At 40.4% G+C, this 27,442-nt stretch overlaps 1 protein-coding gene across 19 annotated transcripts in view; it reads right to left on the reverse strand.

Annotated features, from left to right (window-relative positions):
• ptprk (protein tyrosine phosphatase receptor type K) overlaps positions 1-24,027 on the reverse strand; it is an 84,051-nt gene extending 60,024 nt beyond the window's left edge. For 4 of the 19 annotated variants that reach the window (XM_077510079.1, XM_077510080.1, XM_077510075.1 and 1 more), the window contains exons 1-2: positions 23,622-24,024; positions 17,967-17,990 (exon numbers count right to left, since the gene is read on the reverse strand). In XM_077510079.1, the coding sequence (XP_077366205.1) occupies positions 17,967-17,990; positions 23,622-23,703 (106 nt within the window). In that variant the 5' untranslated portion in view covers positions 23,704-24,024. Of the gene's footprint in view, positions 1-17,966; positions 17,991-23,621 lie in introns of all 19 variants that reach the window. The other 15 variants (XM_077510087.1, XM_077510088.1, XM_077510086.1 and 12 more) reach the window with 9 other exon arrangements.
• Positions 24,028-27,442: the final 3,415 nt, after the last annotated feature.

Below are 27,442 nucleotides of genomic sequence, written 5' to 3' on the forward strand. Positions count from 1 at the left end.
ACACTCCAATTGAAATACAGTGTAAGTCGGGATAACTGGAAGCGGGAAGGGGGAAATTATGTGATATGGGGGGTAGGCCGAAGTTATGTGAATCGTGAGTTGAGGAAGATTCCAACTATCAGGAGAAAAATATCAGTTCAATCTGTATCAGCTATCTTAGCCAGTCACGCAGACTGGGGACACACTGAATTGACAAGCTGACCCCTCCAATTGACCGGCAAGGTGGTCCAAAAGCAGACCAATTTACTGGGCGCACAGCGGGTGGGATTTAGTCTATCCTTTGGTTGTGCAGCAGAAGCATTTCTGTTGTTCAGCATGCCTAGCTAAAAGCGGTTCTTCGCACCGACATACAAAGAATAACCTGAAACAGCACTAACACTGGAGAGCGGGACAGTGGCACAGATGGGGTGGAAAAAAATGGTAAACATTTGAAATAATAGAAAATACAATCTTAGACTTAAAAGAGGAAAGTGCACCAAAAATAACAATTGGAAAATGTTTGTTGGACCTATGAGACCGATAAAAAATTAATTATATAAAGCCAAACATGAAAGAGATAGTGTCAGATGAGCGCTTTTATCGTTGTTTGTGACACAGTTCTGTCTCACAACAAAAGATAGCTAACGATAGCATTTAGAGTCCTGGTGGAAATGTACTTCTCACTCCTAGCCCAGACAAAAAGCATGCAACAACAGTGGTGGAAACCTCAGATGCTCAAAAACAAAGAAAACAAATACACGAGGGAATAACAGATATAAGCAGGCCAGACAAAGAACCATCTCACCAGGGGTCTGCTGAGTTAAACATACAATAATTTCTGCTCGGATGTCAGATTTGGCAGTGTAGGGTTTAAAAACAGCACACAAAATTCCAATTGGATGTCCCCAAGTGGCCAGACCTTGTTTCTTGAAATGTTGTACATCATAAATCAGTTGAATCAGAAATCCAATGCTACTTATTGTTACTTGTACATACAGTAGGCACTGTCTGTTTACTGTTAGAGACAGCTGTGTATTAAACTGTAAAATCCATATTAAAGAGGACACTACACCCATTGTAAGTATTGGCCAAAAGCAATTTACAGTGGAATATCTAAGATCAAAACGCTGTTTTGCAATGCTAAAGTAAAATTTTAACCTTAGTTTCCACACAAGTGTAAAATTAAATAATTGCAAGACATAAAAATGAAACAACAGTTAACTTTAATGACAAATGCCCTTCAATTCATGCATCTTATTTTTTTCCCACATTTTTGTCACGGGCCCTCGGAACATTAAGGGGATTATAAAATGTTAATTTTAATAAAAGTTAAGCACCATAAAAATAAGAGACAAAAATACTTTAATGCATTTAGATTGCACATTTCTTCTTTTTGTTGAGGCCAATCAAAAAGCGAAAGTGCTCATTCAGTTAATTGTTTGATGCGTTCAGAATATGATTTTGTATGTATGTTGGAAATACTGTCTCTATTAAACATGGAGCTAAAATGAGTGAGTTCTTTTCATTGAACTTAAAAATTATGGTCTTGGCTGGCTTAGCATGTAGCAAGTTGTTGCAAACAGGCCCCTGCTTGGAAATACAGGAATGCAAACACTGCAACTTCTTATTTTTCCACCAAGCTCTACCACTGACACATTGTCAGACATATTGGAATGACGCCCGAGGAGAGCATGGCATTGCGTAGTGTGCAAGGATATGGGTGTGCACTATGTCACCCTTACCTGTAAAATGTGGTCAACCACCACTTTGGAGAAAAAAAAAGAACCTGGGGGTGGGGGGTGAAATGAGATATACAAAGCTCTTGACTGCCCTCTAGCTAAACGTGTGTGCATATAGGCAGTAAATTAGTATTGGGAGTTGTCATCTCGTTACGGTAGCTGTAAGTGGCCCGAGGACAGCTGTTATTACATTTAGCAACGGGAAAATACAGTACGTGAGGAATTGTGTGTGTGGTATTCAGAGGAAATAAATGTAGAAGGATCATAGCTAATCATTTGGTACTCGTGTCCCGGTGGGAGTATAATGAGGGAAAGCATTCACTCATAAGAGAAGCTGTATTGGCAAATTGCATTAATTTATCTTGATACAATTCTGTGTCGCTGTATGAATGCATGACGTGGTGCCGAGTGGTGAGGCAGGTAGATGTGTGGTGACTACAGGGGAGTGCCTTTTGTGTGTGAGCCCATTGTGAAATTCAAAAGCTCTTCGAATGAGTTCAACCGGTTTCGAACTCAGGTTACAGTGCACTGCCTCAGGCTCGCTACATGCACACACACCCCAGACAGTATTGTTGAATGTGTCCATTCGTTTTGTTTATGTGTCTCAGTCTGCCCTCAATGAGGACAATAAACAAATGTATGGGCTGGTTTGAGGCCTGATGGTCAAATTAATGAGTGGACAGTTGCCGGTTTCAATTACCGCATGCACATAAATGGCAAATGGCACTTGGCAAATGGCACTTGGCAAATGGCACTTCATTTATATAGCGCTTTTCCACCTTAAAGGCCCTCAAAGCGCTTTACATTTTTGACTACCCATTCACCTACTGATGACGCAGCATCAGGAGCAATAAATGACTAGCCTTGGCTTTTTATGTATGAAGGAAGATGATGTCTGGAAGGCCGTTCTTTCGGAATGTTAGCATTCATCTTTGTTTAACATTGGAACTGGTTTTCACTGGCTTTTTTCAAATAATCGTCTGGTACTAGCAACTAGTACACAAATGACACTCCAATCATTTGGACCTACAAGGGATGGGCAAGTACAGGTACCAGCTCTCAAGAGCACTAGTGGTATCAGTACTCAGTATCAGTGGGTACTCATGAGAGACTATTTGTACTGGTATCTGTCTGGTATCAAGAATCCCTAGTAGGACGTACTATTCAGTTACGGTAACGAAAAGTACGATGAGGTGGTTCCAAACCCCATTAGCTTCAAGGAAATTAAACAGTTTAATTTGCATTTGTGTTCATTTTCTAAATCGATTAACACTCGAGACTCTTTTATGATCAGCCATTCTAATGAGAGAGAGATAAGGGCACTGAGTTGTAATGTTCTGAATGTGAGCATTGTAAAAAGTAAGTGCCATGGAAACCAAATGCAAAAATAACACAAACAAATAATTAACAAGGATGTAGTCCCTCAGTTAAACACTTGTACTCTCATATTTTTTTTCCAGTATTGCACAGATGTGGCCATCACTTGTATTTCAGCTGACAGCCAAAACTGTCTCCTGTAAGCAAAAAATGTTTTTCCCGACCTTGGCAGATGCCAGACCATTGATTTGAGGACAGTAAACGCATGAATTGCTCTGCGGCACCTCTATATAAATGGGAGCGGGAAAAATATATAAATGAAGAAGAAAACACTTTTGTCATACAAGGATCCTGCACGGCCTTGAAAACAACTCTCACCATTCGTGATGTGTGAATGCTAATCACAACTAAATGGGTTCATTATTCACCACTTACAGACGGAACTGATAATGAATAGATGTACGCTATATGTGGGGTTTAATACAAACTCAAGAGACTGAAAATATTCCTTTATGGGGGAGCAGATATAATCCTGTTGTGTCGATTTCATGGGGAGTGATGATTTTGTGACCTGTTGCCCCGGGTCATCACATCAGAACCCGTGTCCTGGTTCCTTCTCAGGCATGGACTTTGCCAGAGGGCTTTTTACATTTTATCATTAGGAAAGGACAACTGGAGGAGGGTGCCACTGAAGCATATAAAAACAAATCTTTTTCCAGGTTCCCAAGATCTTGAGACAGACACTGACCAAGGTCAACCAGCACACTAGACTCAAATTGTTTAGTTTTTCTTAAGGTTATTTCCTGTAATCATAGTCATCATTATTCTCAAGAATCTGTAGTTCTTCCCATGTATCCAGGCTCTTCTCCTTAAGGAGAAAATGCAAAAATCTGAGATTTGAACCTTTTGGAACCAGGTGCCAGCCTATGCCCTCTCTAGCATCCATGCTTTTCAACTTTCCCACAGCATTGCCCTCAGTCGCATCACATCAAAACAGCTATCTTCCTTTGTTCCCTAGACATTCTGACATGATCACAAGCCCATTGTGGCACGTCCATGACCGATTGCGTGCCAAGTAATTAACGCTGTTTGTGTTTGTTCCATGAACTGTTGGTGGACCTTGATAATGGAAAACAAGTAAAGACTGGCTGCATTGTCATAATCCAATCTATTAATAAATGTCCATGGCTACACTTCCTTATCATTCACGTTGAGTTCCACTTCAGTCATAACCAATATTGGTTCTTTTGCATCTTTACAGCAATCTGTAATCACTCATTACTTAGAGCAGGCGGCCCCTCAATTTGAAAATGATAAAAAAAAAAATGTTTCCTTTACCATACCTGATCCTTCTTAAGTTGTTATAACACCGTTCACCACTAGATGGCAGTCATCGCTAAATGCTTTCACCGATGAAGAATAGGGTGCACAAAAAAAAAACAAGCATGAAAATGAGACGGAGAGGGAGCGAGGAAATGAGAGGGAGAGGGAGCAAGAGAGGAGATTGAGATTGAGAGAGCGAGAGAGAAAGAGGGATCACCTGCTTTGAATGTCCGCTCCCCTCTTCCTCATGGGAAATGTTGACAATGAAATACTGATAATCATTTCTTTAAGCCCAGAGATACAGTGTAATTCAGTCAAATCAATACACAGTATTAAAGAAAACACGTACATGCTTTGCACAAGTCCCGCGTTGGACCTTGAAGTAGAGAATGTATACAAAATGTCAGGGGCACTTGTACTTAAGATTAAGATGGGAAAACGTATAACACAACAGGGATGTACTGTAAGAGGGCCCGGCGTGTGTTATGGTGCCATGCCCACAGGAGTTTACGTCTATAGAGCCAGGCTTTAAAATGTGCATGTCTGTTTGCACATATCTCTGAATACGTGAGTGTGTGATGGTATGCCAAGGGCATGGTGGGGGGTGGGGGGGGGGGGGGGGGGGGGGATGGGGTGCACTCAAACAAACTTGAAGAGCAAAAAGCAGCTTCCTTGGACCGAATGCGTAGCCGTGGGCAATGTGAGTGTGGATGTGAATGCGCATGTGTGCGCGTTGGCCTGAGGCAATGTGACTGTGTGTGAGGAGTGGACTCGGAAGAGAGTAAATGTCCATACACAAACATGCGTGTAGCTGTAACCCCGCGAAAGACATTTGCCTCAATCTTACCTAAAAGTAAATCTTGGGTTTACTTGCCAATGCCATCAATACCATCAACTTTGAACTTCTCTCATCCTTCAACACAAATTATCAATGTAATAACCAAAGTAATATTTCATTGTATCTTTTAATGGGACGACACTGAAGAAATTACACTTGAGGTCACAATGTTAAGTAGTCAAGGTACAGCTTGCACAATAGTTTGAAATACTGTCCCTACAAAATACAACACAGTCTCGGCCACTGGCAACAAAAGCGAGTCGATCCCCAAGTGAAAATACTCACTTTGGGGTGGACTCACTTTGGTTGACAGGGATTTTGACAATTATGGCTGTATTTTAAGGGAATGGTTGATGCACTGCTATTAGTGTCCAAATTAATAAACCAAATCACGAGTAAGTGTTATATATTACTAGTCTCAATCAAGAAGTGTCACATTTGGTGTAAATGGATGAGATAGTAACTGTATTGAGGAAATGCGATCAACAAAACAGCATGAGTCACTACTACTATATGACGGACTAAATATATAGCGTATTTATTGTGGCTCATCATCAACAGAAGATCGTCTCTGCTGGAATAAGTTAACTTTACATTTAGAGTAGAGTAAGCTCTTCACACTGCGCACACGCGCCGTATCAAACACACGCTGATGTTTAGAATATTAAAAGGGTAAATCTGTCTGTAACAGCAGAAAGTCTGAATGGTGAACATTCCGCCATGCAGACTAAAGCTGATTTCATTATAGATAAATCTCATTTATCTATTCAATCTCTCTCTCCTATCTGTCTGTCACATTCTATTTCTCCCCCTTTATTCCTGCCAATGTGTGTCATTTCCCACTTTCAGGCTCCCGCTTGCTCGCTTTTTTTTGGTGTGCTTCTCTTAGCTTTTTATCCTTCATCCATTTGTGTCGCTCCATCTATCTCTCGGTGTCATCTGTTGAATGTAATTGGTAAGCATATATATGAAGAGGAGCACTGACACTGGAGGGGAATAGTTTTGAAGAGATGCTGCTGGGGAGGGGGCGCGGGGAAAAGAACGAAATAGGCGCTTGTGTTTGAAAACAGAGTCCACCAGAGCAATCAAAATGAATTCGACTCTCATTCGCTACATTCATTCTTTGCGTTCTTGCTTTCCCTCTGATACAAGATGGTCTCTGTAATACAATAAAGAACTTGGCTTTGCTCTGCATGACTGTGTGTGTGTGCGTGTATGTGGCGCGACTTTTATCCCCCCAACTCTCAGTCTCATCATTGCAGCTCTTCCACTGAGGTGTGTTTCAATAAATCACGCTGTCGCGCGCACACACTCACGCACACACATTCGCTGCTTAATAAGCTGTATTCAGAGCTCCTGGGTTTATAGAAGCTGAAACTGCACAAAATCGGAGTATTTTCTTTTCTTTGGTGGTGGTTCTTTATATTCTCTTTCCCACCCTTTTTTGCAATGTTGCTATTGTACTGCTATTTAATGTTTCATTTGTAAGGTCAGCAAAAATTGTGAGACTTCAGCTCAGTAAGCATCTAAATCAGAGGTGTCAAACTTATTTGAACTCAGGGGCGACTTTCACCCAAATATGATCTCAAGTGGGGCGGACCAGTACATCCGTGGCCTAATGACTTGTGAATAATGACAGGTCAAAATATTTGCTTTCTTTTGTGCAAATAACTACACGAATAATTACATTCTGAAAATATTCCTATTTATTATGATCTTATTGCAGAGTAATTGAAATGGAGCAGTCAAAATTAATCGATTAATCAACAAGTAATCGATTAGCAAATTAATCGACAACTATTTTAATAATTGAGTAATCGTTTGGAGCCTTTTTTTTTTTTTAAATATTCCAAATTCTCTGATTTCAGCATATCAACAGTAATTATTCACTAATTTCTATAGTCCTTCATGAAAAAGACTGATTATCTTCTGTGTTTAATCAAAATAAAACATTTGCAAACATCTGTTTTTGCCGCTGTAAACAATACCGAACGATAGCTGAATAGTACAACACCAATCCAAAGCGGGTCTGAAGGGGTTAAGTACCAGTAGTTGTCAGTGCACCTTCCAGTGGACAAAAGCAACAACACTTCATTTTTGTGGAAAAACTGCTGTTTGTGCTCTGTCCTCACGGGCCAGTTTGGACCCCGGAATGGGTCGGTTCCGGCCCGCAGGCCGTAAGTTTAACACCGTTGAACTAAATGATGAACTCAACAGGGGAATTCCATTTTTTTTTTTATCTTCATCAACGTCAGCTGATATGAAATACTTTTCAACATTGTGATAAAATTCTCTTCAAAGTGTGATGCTTAACAGTTAACAGCTGTATTATTTTGCCCTTTTGTTAATTACAAATGAATGCTAAATTCAGAGTTTGTTGTTTGTGTTCTGTTTTGGACTTAAATTCTTGATTGCAGTGACTGCTTTTGTCAGAAAAAAAAAGGCCTTCCTTTAAAATGATCTGTCATCGGTTGAATATAAATTTTATGTATCAAAAATACGAGTGGTAACGGTTACTTGGTGCACTAGAGTTTTGGAAAAAAAAAAAAAAAAGTGGTATTGGACCTCCCTAGTATAACTTGTACCTTCACCTTCGGATAACTTTCAGGCAGAGGAAATGTAGCAAGACTGTACAGCAAACTTGGTCCAAACTATGTCACACCTTTGTGTCATGTCTCATGTTCTTTCCTGTGCCACATTCATTTCTACGCCGACTATCACACTGCATGTGAGGAATCTGTCGCTGCTCCAAAAGCATGTCAAACATGGACAGGACAGACGGCGAGGAGGCAGACAAGTGTGGAAAAAGAGCAAAGAGGGTCGGGGGAAAGGAGGAGGAGGAGAAAAATGGACACCTGGACGAGCCCTGAGGCTCTGCGGGGAGTTGGAAAGAAGGAGGATGGGTGGAACGGTGAGAGGATTCTCCCAGCTGTAACCTGTATATGTGTGTGTTCCATATGTGCACTAGTGCTGCAGGAGTTTAACGGGGCATTAACAGATGGACGTACACACAAACGCACACAAACAAATGACAAGAGTCCAGCCACTGGCATCAAGTAACCACAATTCAGCAGTTATGAACTCCAGTTCTGCCACCTCAATGTCGCAACATGAGCAGAGTTTTACAGCATGACGACCGAATCAGAATTCATACACTAGGCAAGTCGATGAGCTTTCTGGAATGGATTGTGTTCAACCTTTTTCTCCCTACTAAAACAGAGCTTTCCAGAGCTTTGTTGTTTAAATATAAAAACAACCGATTTTATACTGATTTAAAAGGAGGACAGCTATTCACACAAACCGGCCGGTTGATCTTCGGCGCATCACCAGCTATGCCTTTTCTCCCATCGAGCCACTTTTTCATCAGAGTGGATCCTTCAAAGAGCAATTGTGTCAATCTGCCCCCCATCAACCTGCCACTCGACACACCAACGCACTGGCGCGCACACTGCACTTCAGACCATTCAACTGGACACATCATACTGGTAAACAGGCTCTCTGTGTATGTGCGTGTATATATGAGGCAGGTGAAAGGGTTAATGATGGCCATTAAGATTCAACCCAGAGTTCACCCCAGCAAAAGCAAGCGCAAATACGCAAGTACATACACACGGGTAGTCCGTCAGAGTGAAGCATCCCGACTCTGGCCTGCCATTTAGGCTAACTGAAATCCCTGCATGCATAATTAATGACCAACCTAGAGCACAAAGTCAACAGGGAGCAAGTATCACGTAGACAAGCATCTCACTCTGGTTTCTTTGCGCTTTAAATGAATATTTTTCTCTCGCTGTCTACCTGTCGCCTCTCGTCAAGAACGAAGAATAGGATTTGAGATATAGAGGACAAACGCTACATAAAATAGAGTACTACTAGGGGTGTTAAAAAAAATCGATTCGGCGATATATCGCGATACTACATCGCGCGATTCTCGAATCGATTCAATAATCAGCAGAATCGATTTTTTTTTTTTTTTTTTTTTTTTTTAGGATTCACACCTTGAGCATGGAAGAATGTTATATGAACGGCACATTAAGCCTTAATATTTTTATTTTAATGCTGTTCAAATGTGAAACAGATTGCAAACTGTTTATGTACAGTGGCTCACGGTTATAAGCCTCAAGTTTTAGATAAATATATTCATACAAATCTTACAGTGTACATGTACAAATTTACTGATAGTATTTTCTAAATTTGAATGGAAAAAAAATCGCAACAATCGACTTATAAATTCGTATCGGGATTAATCGGTATCGAATCGTGACCATTCGTATCGGGATTAATCGGTATCGAATCGAATCGTGACCTGTGAATCGTGATACGAATCGAATCGTCAGGTACTAGGCAATTCACACCCCTAAGTACTACCATTACTTTGTTTATTGTTTACTAACCAGAGAGTGGTTCTTAATTTCTTCCTGGCCCACGTAATGACTAGCAAGCTAATGAGGACAAACAGAGTCGAAATCAGTAACTTGTCCTAAAAACACAAAAAACTTTTAAGTTCCCCTCAAGCCCTGACAAAATCCCTCAAGTTCCGAAGAAAGAGCTAAGGGTAGGTCAAAATATCAAATAAATAACATCACAGTCCAGACACATAAAAATATGCACCCTAAAGCCATTTTATCTGCCTTCTCCGATAAACATGAATGTTTTTGAACACAATTAAATAGAGATGACAGGAGATGCCAGCATAGTGGAAAGATACGTCGCTAAATCTGCGTTTAAAAAAAAAATACAGACTGTTTTTGTCCATCTCCTCCACGCTCTCTGAAGTCTGTAAAGCAGTAAATGCATGTTGTTCCGCTGACTAATCATTACACAACATTATAATAATGCATTTGGTTTCCCTCTTCTCCAACTAGTGAGCATCGGCACGCCACATTGGGCAGGGATTTTCATGTTCACCAAAAGGCGCAGTGTGCTTGATAGTCAAGCGAGACAAAGTTGAGTGATCGGTGTAATGAGCGACAGAATGATGGGGGAAGAGACAGACGTGAGACAGACAAACATTTACACTGAGTCTGTTAAATTGCTGCATCATAGCCAACCCAAAGACGTAAACTTTTTCTGTTACACAGAATATGACAAAGGGCAGGCAATTTGGCAAGACTCAAATATAACCTCAGAAGGAAAAAGGTTCTAAACTGACCTTTATCACCCATTTTGTATAAATCGTTACATCCAACAGGGGCAATAAATTGCCAGTTTTTACAAGCAATGTAAAAGGGATCTAGCTTGTCAACCAACAAGAGCCACACCCAAAATATGCTTTAAATTGTCGACAGATTCTTGATGATATGAACAAATTGTGACTCATTTCCTGCCAGTCCAAGAGAAGCTGACTAAGAAGGTCATTACACGTGAAGTTAGTAATGGCGTTTAAAGGATTTAAGTCAGGGGTGTCCAAACTTTTTCATTTGAGGGCCACATACAGAAAATCAGAAGGACGCAAGGGCCCCATAATGTTATGAAGAGAAATTGTGTTTAGTCCTAAAAATTTTATAAATAATTTATTTGTGCTTTTGCATATTTCAAAAAATGCTACAATATATAAAGCAATTTATTTGTAATATGGCAGTAGGGTTATTATAGTTTTGGAATTTTTCATTTTTTGAGTTTTTTTTTTTTAGTTAGTTAGTTTTAATTAGTTTTCAGTGTGGTTCTGTTAGTTTTAATTAGTTTTAGTTCTTTAATAAATGCTTAGTTTTAGTTTAGTTAGTTTCAGTATCAGTTTTTTTTTTTTTTTTTTTTTTAATGTGTATAACTTGTGCGCAATATTTAAAAAAACACCATGGGCACAATGTCGTCATTCCGGTTTATATCAAAATAAATCTACTAAAAATCACCTTTAAAATCATCCCCAAAGGCCCATGCTTTACATTAATTACCAAAGACTAAAACAAAGGACATTTTTGCTATAATTAGAGTTCATTTTATTTTAGTTTGGAAACATAAAATCTAGTTTCAGTTAAGTTTTCTTTTTTAAAAAGCTTCTTCGTTTTTATTTTATTTCGTTAATAATTTGTTTTTTAATTTTAGTTTGTTTTTTCATTAGTTTTAGTTAACTAAAATAACCTTTAATAGCACCTGTGTTTTTCGACACCCTCCCTTCTTACTTTGACCATCTCCAAACATTTTTTTTAAATTTTATTTGAACTGAGTCAAATGCCATTTTTAGCATATGTCGCGGGCCACAAAAAAATGGACGGAGGGCCGCAAATGGCCCCCGGGCCGTAGTTTGGAGACCCCTGACTTAAGTAGTCATTTTACCCTCCACTTCATCTCATTGGGCCTGCCAAAAGCAAAAGAATGTGAACGAGAAACAGACCCCTGAAACACAAACAAACTGACCTCAGAGTAGAAACCTGTGAACTCTTGGCGGAGGTTTAAAGTTAGTTAACAGAGTAAGCAAACACAACTATGAGACTGAAGGCCCAAAGTCCATTTCTCGGCACTCTGCATTAAAGTAGGCTAATGATTCAAGATTACAGTCTTTGCGCATACCCGAACTAGAGCCTGGTCTGTTTCCCACATGTGTGAGTAAGTATTTAGTCAAGAAGTAGGACGGGGGGGAAAACTGCCTGAGCCCTATCAATCATGCAAACTTTCCCTCTCCATGTCTGCGTTACATAGTTATCAGCAGATATGAAGCAGCTCAGGAATGAAAGAGTGCAGCTGCAAGTTTGTGTCACTTTGCTCTGTTCTCACAGAGTTCCTTATCACACTTGAAGCAGCTATTGCTTCCTCTCCCACACACACACGCACACACACTTCCATGCCCACCTCTCTTCTGAATCATATACTCCCATTTCACCTTATATTTCATAAAGGACTAGAAGTGCCAATGTGTGTGACTCGTTTCACAGCCAAGAGTACACTTGATCTCATATCCATTTTATATCCATTTTTTTAAAATATTTTCGTATCTGTTGTACAAACTCTAGAAAGTGGTACATAACATGATGACCTAGGAGACCAAATCCTAATTGATCAGCTCTAGCCATTAATGCTGTATACAATGCACATTCTACATAGAATAAGAAGAACAGATAACATTTTGTTCATACACAATGATTGACAACTGTCCAATTATTAATGCCGCTGTTGGACTGTTTACAGTCTCAGATGGTGACAAGCCTACCCATGGCCGTGGCCTTGTACTCCACACAAACAAGGACACACGCAGAGGCGTATGGTGAATGGAAGTCATACTCGACCATGGTAAGGTACAAGTGGTTAGTTTGGGGCCAGTGCAAGAAAAGTGTGGCTAACCGAAACCACATGTGGCTCCCGCTGTTTTGCGATCCATGTGTGCCTTTGAAGAGTGAGTCTGTATGTAAAAAAAGATAGGGTGCAAACAGAGGAAACTCTTGCCGTGTTCTACTGAAAGCTCAATATAGCCACATCAGGGATCTAAACCTAAGAAACAAAGCTTTCCGTTGTTGTAAGGTTTATTTTTAATTGCCTTTTTTTTACTGTTTGGGTTTTATAGTAACTTTATTCTATTTAGATCCTAACTATCCAACCTGTGTGTAAAATACCCCTCGATTCACAAGTGCTGCCACCGTACCTTAACCAGAAATGACTTTCCTCAGGATTCTGATTATAGGCCAATTATAAGGGTTTATAGTAGCACATGTTGCTTAGGCACGTACTGGACAGCTTTTTTTTGTGGCAGGAGAGCAAAACTTGAACAGTACGTGTTAACATACGCCAAAATAAATAAATAAATAAAATAAAAGCGGTTTTAAACCACTTTCAAATAGAAAGGAGGATTTAAGTTTGTAATATCACCCATCTGCAAAGCACAATAGACATTTTTTGAATAGAGGAGAAGAGTTCACCTGGAGAAGAATTTCAAAAAGCTGCGTAGATAAGATCACAAATTCACAGTAAAGCCAAGGCGCGCCCGTGTGTTTACCTTTTTGGATCTTTAAACAGTAGCTCTGTAGCCAAGATGCCGAGAATGGCCTTCCGCTGGGTATTTACACTTTCACCAGATTGCTATTGAAATATTGTGTCTTGAGACGATTCATAGCAATAGACAATTTGTTTTGAGTCAAAGACAACACACTACTGTTTCAAAGGTGGAGCTAACTTCAAATTCAACAGTAGCACTAATCCTACAAGACTAAGTAATTCTAAGTTAAGGTAGTTGTGTATGTGTGTGTCTCCATGTTTGTGAGGCTAAATGCAAGAGACAACTTATGTCATGGGGAGGCATCGCTGTATCTGCTAACTGTTACTCCAACAAGACAGCTCCCTTCGCATGCGCACACACATTCTTCTGCATAGACACTTTATTTACCTTTGGCCCAATAGAGACATCGTGTCTGTTAACAGAGTCACTTAATACAATAAGACAGTGAATAAAGTCAGACAAAGTGATTGTGTGAGAGCAGAAACCAAGCAGGGATTCCAGAAGAAGGTTGAGAGACGACAACAAAGATAAAGAAAGGCAATACTGAGAGACCTTGGCAAGATTTGAGTGAGGAGAAAATGAAAAGGTGGGAAGAAACTGTTCTTCGGTTTTCTGTTCAGTTTGAAAATCTCACAGCAGCTACATTTCATGTAAAACAAACCTGTTCTCTTAAATGGGGGCAAATTAATACGTTTCAGAAACAAGACAGCGGGATATATTTAGTTTCTTGTGTTGTCAAAAGTTATATGCTTGGCTTATTTATTTTCAGGAGGATTACTGGGATTTCTGAATCTCCATGTCGCTCCCCTGTTAATATGACCTACTTTACAATTTACCGTTTCCACCTTTAAAATAATCTGTACACTCTACCCGTGTAATACAACACCATTCCATCTGGATTTGGCCCCGCAAAATCCCACCCCAGCTCTTGTTGGGAGGGGAAACATGGAAACCAGAAAGGAGGAGAGGCAATGGAGGTGAGGATGAAAAGAACGGGGGCTGGGTGGGGTAATTCAGTAAAGAATACACAAAAAAAACTGGGGGAGGGTTGCTTGTTGTGTTTATGTTAGCGAGCAATAAATTCCAAGAGGAGGAGAATGACTGGGAGTTGAATGTGCACATGAGAGGTGAGAAGAGTCCAGCAGACACAGTGGAGTCAGCTTCGTTGAAATATCACACTGGTGTGGATTTTTCTATTAGGGTGTAACTGGTGTAGATATCAACAGAAAAGAAAAGAAGATACGCATGAAAAAAAACCTCAAGGTTGCGTCCAATGCAAAACTTTAATGTTGGGTTTGTGCCGTTGCCGACAGTTAAAAATTTGACCAAACCGCATTGTCTTGATCTAAGTTTGTGGCAAGAACTCATTGCAGTATTCAAATGACTTTGCAGGTTTGTTATTTTGCCAAGCACAGCTTGCAGCCTGACTTTCCCATGAGCATCCATAGAGTGAGTGACTGAGAAACGACATGTAAGACATATGGCCGTAGTGTAGCGCCTTGAAAATAAAAACCTCGTACAAAGCTATTGTTTAGTTAGATGAATGGCTAGAAATAAATTTGAAGTTTATCACTCAGCAGACAGTCTTAACTTTATTAATTACGCATGTTTAAAATGCTCTCGTGATATAGGGTTGCTGTGTAAAACTATCCAACAAATCAAATCACGAGTGCATTATGTCCTTAGAGTAATCTTTCATAATTGTGAGTCAAATTAATGTGTTATTTAATGGTCTGGTGTGTTTTTAGGAAAGCTTTCTTGGGTAAATTAGAGGGTCAGACCGTTCGTGGAAGGAGCTACGGTGATGGTCACTCGATTGTTTGCGGACCTCTTCAAAGCTGAGGCAAAGGCCAACCATCGAGATCACCGACTGGCAGATGTTGCACAGTGCCAGCTTGTTACGAGTGATGGACTGCAGGTTGGTGCATAGGATCTCCGTCAGTCAGACCATGTGTCTGCAGTCAACCCGCCATCCGCTGACAGTTGGGACACATGCCGACTGGCAGGGACAGTGCTCGAAAAGCAGAAAGACAGATGGCGGCCAAACAGATAATTGTGGAAATGAGACAGACAGGTGACATAAACTCTATTCAGGGCAGATGGCTGGTTTAATCAGTTTGACTAATATTTGAATTCGGCAGCGGTGTTGGTCTGACCAATGGAGGTTCAGAAAGAGTCTAAAGAGCTTCTTGGTGGATGGTCATCATGCTTTTGAAATCTGAGATGTTTTTTAAGTCACCCATTTTCAGCTCTACAATGTCTGTTCGACAATTGAAAATGTTTCCCCTGCTAGCAGAAATGGCCAACATCGCGCCAACATGAAGATATAAAGTGGAGTTGGATATGATAATCTTAATGGAGCGGTCATCCGTCTGTAAGCCGCAGATTCACAGAGAGAGGCGGGTTTAAATATCTCAAAAGCTTTCGAGCCATCTCAAAACCAAATCAGCTTAAAGAAGAGACTTACTGGACATGAATGTAAAGACAAGTTGAAATGGGGTGGGGTTGAGAGGGTCTGAAGAAAAACACCCCCTGGGATTTTCTCATGACTACTATCAGGAATGTGACCAGCAATGGCATACTGCACGTAGGCTGCTTATGGCTACTTTGGTGTGATGCTGCTTTCATGACAGATGTCCTCCTAACTGGACTAATGGAAACCACTTCAACCAATGCCCAGAGCCACATAGAGGGACGCACAAAAGAGCCCTTTGGCGGCCACCTGAAGGCTGTTATAAAGAGGCTCAGTCCTGCAGTCACATTTTTAACGTAGATGGCTGTCACATTTACTCAGCGTCCACAAAACAGTCTTAGAAAGTAAAATAAATGGACTTTCCAGGGATGATTTATCTCCCACTTCAACAAATGCTGGTGTTACTTGCCACTTTAAAGTCAGTTTCTTATCTTGGCTTGTCTAATTTATCTCTTTTGAGCTGGTAAAAATAAACATTATAAAAAGGCACATGCCCTTAAACAACACACTGTTCAGAAATTCCTATTGCCATGCTATTTATAGACCCTCTTCAAGCAATGTACCTTTATATAATCATAGTCGATAGCCCAGTCACTGCTGACTTCAAATCTTATGTTGGTTCCACTTAAACCAAGTGTGTCATCAGATTTTCCAAACACTTTTGGCCTAAGTGGTTTGGCTTGACCTCAGAATCATCAAATGTTTGCCAAACGTGCAGGACATCGCCACAGTTGGTTAACTGTGGCAACAGTTATCTTCATAGCTGAGGCTAACTTTGTATGGCGCCATTCCCTAAGGCTTATTTGAATACTTTTCAAGGTATTGTTGTGTATTAGCTGAAACCAGAAGGACAAAAATGACTCTTTGCCAGGGATTATTAAATATCAAATGCTTACAGGAACAAAAAGTGAACGACTTGCCAAAGGAACAAAACCAAGATAAGAAGTTTGATACACCTACAGACAATACATCAAGTCCACCTCCAGAAATAACTTATGACAGACATTATCGTTATATACAGCAAAGTGTGTTGACCTTCATGATGTTCAGTTGCGTAGAGCTAAGAGAGCGGTTAAAGTGGTCACAAATCCATTGTTTCAGGGACTGAGTTGAGTTGAAATCTACGGCGATTAGTTGGAGCACATGTAAGAGCTGCCAAAGAGCCTGTCCTGCTTAATGTAAACTGACAGTATTTCTGCGCCGCTGCACTTCCATTAGGTCTGTTATTTTTGTATTAAATAATGTGTTTTACAGAGGAGAACAATCCACAGACATAAAGCACAACTACAAACACCAACAGAGCAACATTTTCAGTTGTCTATTTTCAAATGACTGTACAGAAAATGAAGCTGTTTACGTTCCTTTAAAGTATAGTCGCAAAGCCTTGTGGGAAAGTACAGATAGACCTAAACCACCCCGTCTGTCTCGGCCATGCGAGCCGTCTGTGGTTTCTGTTACAAAGCTGTCACTTTCACAATGAAAACCAACTCCCAACAAGCAGCCGGTGGGAGTGTTCGGAGTGTGAACGAGGAAGACGGAGTGGAGGAAAGATCGAGGATGTGTGTGAGGATGCGTGGAATGAGGTGGGCTATCCCGAGCCCCTTCGGCCAAGAATGTGCCACCGTCATAAGCCTCAGAGTGCCAAAAAGACACAGTTGCGTTAGCTTATGTGAAGTAAGATTGATATTGGTCAATAGAGGGGAGGAATTCTAAACTGATTGAACAGGACTAAGCATTAACTAAACAAACAGCACCTGGACATTTTAAATATACCACCAGCTGCCCTAACTACTCTGAGTGACACATGAAGGAACGCTGGTTTACACAAATGGTAAACAGATTTACCAACAGTAGGACAGATAAGACCAACAGAGCACCTGCTAAATGTTTTGGTCAAAAATACTTTCAGGAAACACTTGTTGATGAGTTGTTGCTGAGTGTTGAATGAGAATTCAGTGGTGAGTAAACCCTTCACCGAGGTCTAACCATTTTAACACTCAAAAAGAACTTGTGCATCTTCAAGGATGTATATACAAATAAATTTGATATGAAATGCACAACATTTACAAATTCCAAGTGTCCCATTTCTCTATCTCACCACAAGCTGCTGGAGAAGTTATTTCCACCATAGTGTGTTAGTAATGTTCCAAAACATAATGATGATGTGAGTTAATTAAGCTCGTTTCCAACATTTATATTGAATGAAATACATGTTAAATTGATCGTGACTGTTAAGAATGACATCACAACTTGAGGATGGATGACCATGATGAACCAACACCGTGCAAAAGAAACCCAGCAAAAAAGGTGGAGATGAGCGGCGAACTACTGATGGTGACATGGAGTTCAGCACCGAGCTGGCTAATTGAAACTCACCCTTTTCAGAGCGTCCCATGTGAGCTGGGTCCAAGAAAGCAACAGAGAACACAATAAGACAGAATTAGATACATAGCATGCACATAATTCATTCAGAACAGCAACACATTAGCTACAACAGTGTAAGAGATCAATGACAGACCTGAAATTAAAAAACAAAGCAAAACTTGAAACTTAACATAAACTCAAATAATTTGACACTGAGCACATAATTTGCACTAAAGGGGAAGCCAACCTTAAACATTTCTTTGTCAATAATATGTTATTATGTGACCTGACTAGTCCAAACATGACATTCTGATTATTAATATTACATTTGTGGAATATGAGTTGTGAAGCAAAATCCAGACATTTTTATCTATCTCAATGGATAGCCATTTTGCCACTTAACTGAAAATGACATCGCAGTTGCTCAGGGAATGACCAATCATAGCTCACCTGTTTTCTGAAGCTGAGCTGTGATTGGTTGTTACCTGAGACCTGAGTAACTCAAGTGGCAAAATGGCCACCTTCCAATTATTGAATAAAAACTGCTGGAATTTGCTACTTATCTCATATTCCATTAACACAATATTAACCAGAATATCGAAATTAGAATAGTGGGGCTGCATAGAACATATAATTGTCAAGAAATTTTGGGGGCGACTGACTTCCTCTTTAAACGTTTAGCGGAAGTGAAGAGAGCCTTGCACATGTTCCCATACACCAAATTAAACCAACACATGGCTGGCCCCCAACCTTTAACCTCTGCCCCCTTACACCTGTGCCTACCCTGAAAATATTTATTTCCAAACCTGTCATCACCTGCTACACGCCAGCCATGCCGTCTCCATTACAACTTCCTTTCCACTAACTTTGTTGTTTCAACCGATGAGCTCACTTTCCTTTTTGTACAAAATCCTACAAAATTCTTGCGAGAATAAAGCCCACTAGCTGCGTTTGGTGAGCTTGTGCAAACTGCTGCGTAATTAATCAGCTGAGTGTTGATGACTTAATCTGTCATTAAGCAGTAATGTGTGGAAATGTGTGTGTTTTCAACGTGTGTATGTGATGCAGCAGTGAGTTTCATGCTTCTGTGTACAGACAGCTGTGACCTGAGCCCAACAGGCCACCGCAGAGATGGATGACACTAGACCAACACCATCATTCATCAGGGATATGATCTTTCCTGGATTTGGGGTCTGTTGCAAGCAACTCTCCCCCTCCATTTCCTTCAGCACCCTCGCTGTTGACTTTATGACAAATGCCTGGCAGCCTTCATGCTACAGTTATTGCTCGGGACTGATAATCATGGGAAATCGTCACTACTAGGTTCTGCCACAAAATTTCACGAGTGTAACGCCCAGTTCTGTGTTGGTATATCGCTCGTCAGTTGGAATCTTCGTAACTCCTCTTCGTATATCCTCTTGGATATAAACAACAGTAGGAGTGGTATAGCTCAGGTGGTAGAGTGGCAGGCTCCCAAGCTGAAGGTCGTGAGATCGTTCTTCAACCCTTGAATGACTTTATTTTTTAATCTTACTCTCTTCCATGTGTAAATTTTACTCTATTTACCGTGGGACCAAACAGACTCAAGAGTAAAATGTACACTACAGAACATATTGTGTCCTGGAAGATCAAGTTATCGTACATCACACTCACTTCGGACAACCTGAATAAGATCCTGTGTAAGAGACTGGAAGGTCACAATTCGCGGCTGGTTCGTTTTTCAATGCAAAACCCTCCGATTCATTCAAGCACACAAGTCTAATGAGGGATTAGCTAATGAATTCTCTGAGCAGATTAATTACATTTTCCACACGCGCGTGTGGGTGCCTACAGACCCCATCCCCCAAACCACTGAAGAAACGAGCCAGTACTTTCAAGAGTTTCTTTTTTTTTTTTTTTTTTAATCTGCAACCAAATTGAAATCCGTAGAAAGAGATGTGCTTTGAGCAGAGAGCCGTTTGATTTGAGGAGAAGACGACATTAAGGAAGATCGGCGTGGCGGCAGACTGAGGCATTACTTTTAACAAGAAAATAAATAAAACCCTCTTTGATTTGGCCACAGCAGAATGAGGGAAGGATTTTCACGGGAATCTAAATGAGAAGCAAACATTTCACATGCTTCTCTTTGTATCACTTTACTACAGAAGGCCTCACAAAAGCGCCACACTGCCTCGCTTTAAGTGACAGCGCATACACCAACGCACGCGCACACAAAGCGGACATGACAGAAAAAACACACAGATGCACCCCTCCTGCCGTTTTCACAGTCTCTTGAGTGGACGAGATGCCCACGGCCAAAAACCAATGGTTGCATGTTGTTGTTTTTTCCCTCCTCCTCCTCACTTTCACTCATCCTCATGTCTTTTTTGCTGGGGAAAAAAAAACATTTCTATTTCATCTTCCAAATGGCGCCATAAAGTCATAATTACACCAACTTTGTACTTGCGCCTCGAAATGCAAAAACATGATTTACAATTATAATTAAACCAGCTATGATGTGATTCACCCAGGGAAGCTAATGGAACACAATTATGGCACTTCATTAAGATTAAAGACACTGTCAATGCGGGTCAGTGCGTTTAGAGAAGTTGTCACGTTGACATGCAGTCACTTATTGACATTGTAAAGGCAGCGCAGCAGACACGCCGGGCCACATTTATTACTCGAAGCGTGGAGGTGATAAGCCGAAACGAGGTTGCCGCAGAGCAGCCGTGATAAGCGCAGACGCCAGAGAGAGCCCCCACGTTCACATTAAACGCCATCATTTAATACGGCATAATTTCATTGGGACATTATAAAATGGGAAAAGTAGAAGATAGTAGGGCTTAATGAGAGTGATTTACAGAAAGGACATCAACAATCCCAAAGTAATTTGACAGTTTTAATTCCTTTTCAACTGATCCGCAATTTGTCCTTGTGTGCATTTGAAGGAGACGTGTGACATATCTGCTGTCATTCCACATTTCAACCAATCGCAGGCTGGCTTTTCAATGGAACGATCACACATTCGATATGATACAAGACAGAGGCAGGCACTGACAGTTCGCATGTCTTCTACCAGGATATGCGGTGCCAAAAATGACAGTGGGCTTTGCTTCAATACAATGTTTTGAAGGTTTTGCTGTAATGACAGTGTCAAATGTGCCAAAAAGGGACAGAGAAGGACTGGAGGAAAATCTGTCTCAAAATCGATTTTAGAATCGATTATTCTATCCATTCATCGAATAATAAGATCATACAAGTTGATTTTTGATATTGTACCCACCTACATTTTTGAAAATTACTGTTATTGGTGAGTTCATTGTTTTCCAGAGTAAAAGCAAATCTTTGCAAATGTCATGTTTAAATTAAATCAGATATGTCTGCTTTCATGAATAACTACAGATATCAAAGAATACTGTGGTGAGGGTGAAATCAGTGATTAGGACAATTTTTCAGCTCAACTGGCTCTGAACAAAAATTTGAATCTTTGATAATCTTTTTGTTGTTGAATAATCGCTTATTTTAGACACCTCCAACTAAACCAATCACATAATCAGTTTGAACAATAACATTGCACTTATAATATAGTAGAGTGAAAAATAATGATTAGTTAAAATACAAGTTACATAAAAGTTTTTTTACTGAAATGTTTAAAAAAAAAAAAGTTATATAAAACTGCAATGGATTTTATTTTTATTTATTTTTGTATGTTTGTCATTGTAACATGGTCCAGTTTGAACATTTAATTCAGTTAGTCTTTCTTCTACCTCTAGATGGAGCCTGCGTACCACTAGTAGTGCTCATATCACACTTTAAAACGTTTTGGACAGAAGAGTACGCAACACAAAAACACCAATACTCAACTTAATTTCAGCAACACCTAGTACTTGACTCACTTTTTGGACAATTACAAATGCAAATGTTTTACCTAAAAACACTGCCTTTGGAGTTCAGTTAAAGGTTGTATATCGGTGACATTTGACCCTGGAACCAATTCATTTGACATCATTTACAATGGGAATGTTGTTTTGAAATTAGATCTTGGAAGTCAACCTGTGAAACAGAGCAGATACTCCTCGATTTCAGAGGCTCCGCTGTATTTCCCAGTTTAGAAACTACAATTTTTTTTCCCCCCCTCGCACCCTTTTTTTCCACATTAACGACGACCCACCTCTAGGCTATGTAAAGCAGAATCTCGTATTTACTTGCAAATTAACTGCGCTCGCATTCCCGTGGAGGCCTCAAAGAAATTCCACACATTTGTTGCCCTGCAGACCAAATGGCCCCCAGGGAGGGGACCCAGGGGAGTAGTTGGGCGATGGAAGGGTGGGCTAAAGGAGGGAGGGGCCGGGCAATAAAGCTCTCCAAAGAAGTGGTAATTAATGTGTAATTTTTATGCAAATCATAAACGAGCCAGGGCATGCTGGAGCAGAATTGCCCCCCTCCCCGCTTTTTACAGTTTCTGGTAATGCCCGACACATAAATGAAGCGTGGTGTGCGCGAGTCACCTTTAATAAAGCTTTAGTGAGGTCAGAATGGAGGTCAGCTATTACAAAAAATACACCATACACAGACATTAGGGTGAAAGTAAATAATTGGGTGAAATACTCAGCAATTCCGACCAGGAATTGTACGACACAAAACAAAACAAAAAAATAAAATAAAAAACAAAACAAAAACTTTAAAAGCCCTTACAAAAACAACACAAACAGTAATTTGAGTAATTTAGGTTAACCGCTGGTGTATTTTCTTTGCATCCATCACTGTCAGTCACAATGGCTTATGTAAGCAGACTTCGACAGCCTGCAATGAATATGTACCAAAGCGTGTTTTCATTTGTCATCACAACATTGAAAGGTGAAACTAAGGAATATCGACTTGTTCGGTATTGTCTCACGTCTTCATACCAACCCAATTATACACACGTGGATGAATAGAAAAGTGCAGTATACACTTGCCACACAGAATTTTTCTTTTTTTAATTAGTTAATGCAAATGACAGCAGTTCTGGTCAGGTAATGCACGCGCAAATGTGCATCTTCTGCACACATTGCTGTGCATTTGCAGAATTTTAAAAATGAAAATTGACCCCATCAGCAGTCTACGACTGTACTTTGGTGACACACTAACAAATTAGTCACGTAACTGACGTTAATAAAAACAGGGTGTACATGATGAGTCACAGAAGACAACTGTCGTCCTTTTTGCCTCTATGCTGATGAGCCCCGTCACGTCGAACCTTTATACTTCATAGACACAATCAAAAAGTCTTTATGACGTGAAAAACTTTTTTTTTTAAAGCGTGAAAAAGAAGCGGCGTGCAGTTAGTGCAGGTTGGCCAACCGCCCCGAATTCAAAGTACGAGCGTCGTCTCATCGTCCGTTGACATTTTGACGAGTCTTCGCTTCCCGGACAGCAAATTGAACATTTTTCCACACAGACATAGACATTTTATGAAGAATAAGACTTCAAGTTCACACGTCCTGGCATGCGAGTGCATTTTGGAACATTTTGGCGACGATACAACAAGCGTGGAGGTTGTCGCCAACTTTTCTGCTCCACCTAAAAAAACACTCACCTGGCAGGAACTCGGCTTAAATTAACAAACACGCGTGTCGCTTTATTGATAAATGGGTCGATTTTAACGACAGCGGACGAGCAATTATATATTTTTTCCGTCCTTACCTGGTGGTATCTGCCCAGAGATGCGCCCAGCAGCCGAGAAGAGGAGCAGAAATCCCAAAAAAAGAGAGAAAAGTGTATCCATGTTTTAAATCGGCGTCCGGCCGAGAGTCGTCTTGGAACACTTTCCCCACACAAAGTTTAGTTTCTTCCACGACTTTCTCCCGTCTTCGAGTGTCTCTGTGAACGTTTACTACGAGTGTTTTGTGTCTTATTCCTGCCTCCGCAGCCGAGTCGAGCGCTCCATTCTCTCTCCTATCGCTTTTCTCGCTTTCGGCTTCCCGACACGCTCGCTCGCCAGGACGCCACACTTTGAGTGAGGCTGCGCGTACGCGACGGAGAGGCGATGAGGGAGCAAGCGGCGTGCACGCGCGCGGTGGCGTGACGTCACGTTCACAAAAACCCTGTTTATCAAACAAAAAGTATTTTAACCAAACTTAAAAAACAAACACCAGTAACACCGAAGAATGAGCGTGACGTCAGAATTTGATCAAACAATGTGTGGAGCTGAATCAGAAGTGAATCTTTGTGGAGTTGAAAACAAGGACACATTCAATTGTTATATAACAAAACTTGAAAGCGGTTAAGACAAACACCTTTAACAGTGGAAAGTCATCGGCTTGATGTCAAGGTATTCAAACAATGGAATCAGAAATCCTAATTTGACAGCACAAAGCCAACAAGTGGTCGATCAAAAATACTTTGTGGAGTTCAGAACAGGGACAGAACGTCATTGTTACACCATAAAGGAACACTTTCCCCACACAAAGTTTGGTTTTGTGTCTGGGGGTGGTGTGGCTCACAAACCCAGAGGTTGTGGGTTCAATCCCACGTCATTGCGACCATGTCGAAATATCCTTGAGCAAGATACTTAACCCCAAGTTGCTACTGATGCTGCGTCATCGGTAGTTAAATGAGAAGTCAAATGTAAATCACTGTGAGGGCCTTCAAAGGTGGAAAAGCGCTTACGGTAAGGGGCAAATATGTCACAAAGCCAGAAAAAAACACTTGCAGAGTCTGGGTGAATCCTCCGTGTGACATCACAAAGCTGAGCAGTTGAAAACATAAAGCAATTGATCAGAAAACAAAGACTTGGTGGACTTGAAAACACCCTTTGATGAATATGTGGCATGACAGCAGAAAGCAATAATAATTAAAAAAAAAAAAAAACTAATACTTTATGGAATCAATACCAGGAACATTTTGTAAAATTAAAAACATGGTCGAATCCTCTCTGTCCAATTGAGCATCACCGATTACTTCTTGATGAAATGATTGCTCTCAAGTGATGGCTCCACCGTGGTGCTTCAGTGGAATCATGACCTTTATATGAATTTTGTTCAAATGTCAGAAAGCTGCACTCACTGCTGTTAAGTCTTCTCAAGTACTTCTCTGCGCATTCCTAATAATTAAATTGTTAGCAACTTGTGAACGCTCGTCACATTTCCTGCAAGGTAAAATAACTCGCCCGGATGCCACCAACAGCGGTGACAGCATGTCAAAGCCAGGTTGAATAAACATGACAAAAACGTTACGAATTCTTGCACACTTGTGCCTATAAATATAGCTTGTGGGAATGTAGGGAGACAACAGTAAATATAGTCTGAGTGTTTTTATCCTCAGGCAGTGGCCCCCTCTTGCATATAGACGATGCGAGCACCCTCTTCTTGCTGTTGTCTTGCTCTTGGAGACAGGAATATTTGCATAGGCAATCTTGGTCTGGATCTAGAGGAGCAATACTTCTAATGAGGTTATTATAGCAGCTAGATTGCTGGTGTGCACTTGTGATTTGGTGTTCTCCTACTGTCCGAGTGGGATATGTGAATTTCTGGCCAGTTTAACACACAATGATATGCCAGAATTTTAGACAGCATTACAACATAACAGGTTGCTGTGAAGTAGCATAGAAATGGTTGATAGCAAGGAAAAGTCATATTGCAGGGTGCAAATATATCTGCAACATTTGGTAAGGATGACCAATAAAACATTACGTATTTCCACAGATACAAGTCTTGTGACCCCTGAACAGAGTTTGAAGTAGCACCAAAAAATGACCTGTGAGTGGCAATGTAGAGCTAGAACGCGCTTGCCGCCCCAGACTGCTAGAAAAGAGTGGTCGAAGAAGAAATTGAATATGCTAGCTAAACTGTTAGCTTATTTGGTAAAATACATCCATCCTTTTTCTTAACTAAAACCCACTGATCTGAATGACTGGATAGCCAATAGCCCACACACACCCGTGCAAGCCGTTGAAGTGACAGGGCGGCCATCTTGCTGCTCCTATCTCGCGAGCAGACTACTGTGTAAACTATACAGTACATGTACAGTTTAGACATATACAGCTCGTAGGCAATTAGTATAGGGCTGTGGTGTGGTCACTATTTTTTAATAAGTTAAAAGAATATATAAATGGACGGTATGTGCTGCGTTGAAGACCCCCTTTTTCTTTTATCGCTCCTTAGACCCCAATATTAGATTTGGCATCTTTTGTTGAATTACAGTTATAATTCTTTAATTAAAAAAATACATATATATGCGTTTCCTCCTGTAAACCTCTTTAAGCATATAATTTATACATGTATTTAAGGCAAGTTTTAAAATGTCTGAAGTCCTCTTGCTTATGTTTAACAAATTTAAAACTTCATAAATCATGCTGTTTCTACTAAGTGCTGTCTCAAATGTTCTCCATTTTCGATACTGTAAATGTACAGGATCGTATGCCGAAAAACGTTTCTTAGGAGGAGCAATATGGAGGCCTTGTGGCTTCAAAAGTCTTGGCCTATCGGCTATCCAGTAATATATACAGATCATGCTGCATTCAAGGAAGGTGGGAAGTCGTATTTTTCTGACTTCATACCAAACAGTATGCACAGGAACGCCCCGTTTGAAATAGGAAATCCGATTTGCTAAATCGAATCTGACGTCACTCGACAATGGTGAACCCCGTAGAGACAAAGATCGTGAAAGGCAAAACATAATTTACACAATTTATTAGAATGCCAGGTCTACTGACAAAATGCAAAACCTGGTTTACTTTTATGTGAGCATTAAAGCACAAAAGTGAGGTGTACAGTTTAGACATAGTTAAAAAAAAAAATGTAGTGGCGCGGTGGGACATGCAAATTAGAGCAAAACTACAGATAGAGGACTCCGCATCCCAAATGGTAGTTTAAACGTCATGTCATTCTCAAACTAACAAGTCCAGGGGCAAAACAGACAGAAACATCTCCATCTTTTTCCAGTTCTTGTCATTTGCATAACAATGAAACCGTTGCCACCACACCTGAATCAAAACTGATACAATCCCCCGAATGAAAATTTAGCTTGCTAGCTAACATCTGAATGGACAAACGCAAATACTGTACTGCGCTTTTTTTGTTTGTAGCAGTTGAGGCTTGGTTGGTGATCTGCACTTTGATGGCCATTCTACATTTTTTACATTTCCACTATAGTAACCATACAGTGTTTGTTTTCCATTCCAGGGTTGGTTTATTTACTGAACTTTTTGGTCAAAACCTAGTGGAGATTTTTGCAGTCTCAACTCAGTTGACGTAGCCTTCTATTTTGCTCTTATTTTGCTAGAATTTGTCAAATAAGGATGAGCGAGACATTCGTACTATATTACATCTTTCATGTTGAAAGATTTGACGTGTTTAGGTCCAGTTCTGAAGCTTTCGCTGTTACACAGTTAATCTGAAGTGTGTTTATATTAGAAAGAAATGTGAGGAGACTTAAGTTTGTCTTTTTGACACTTGCTCAGGTCTTCAGGTATGCAATTTGCTGTGGGAGTGTGTAAACACATGTACACAAATATGCACTTGTGC

Source organism: Festucalex cinctus, chromosome 21 (genome assembly GCF_051991245.1).
Source record: "Festucalex cinctus isolate MCC-2025b chromosome 21, RoL_Fcin_1.0, whole genome shotgun sequence".
Taxonomy (NCBI): Eukaryota; Metazoa; Chordata; class Actinopteri; order Syngnathiformes; family Syngnathidae; genus Festucalex; species Festucalex cinctus.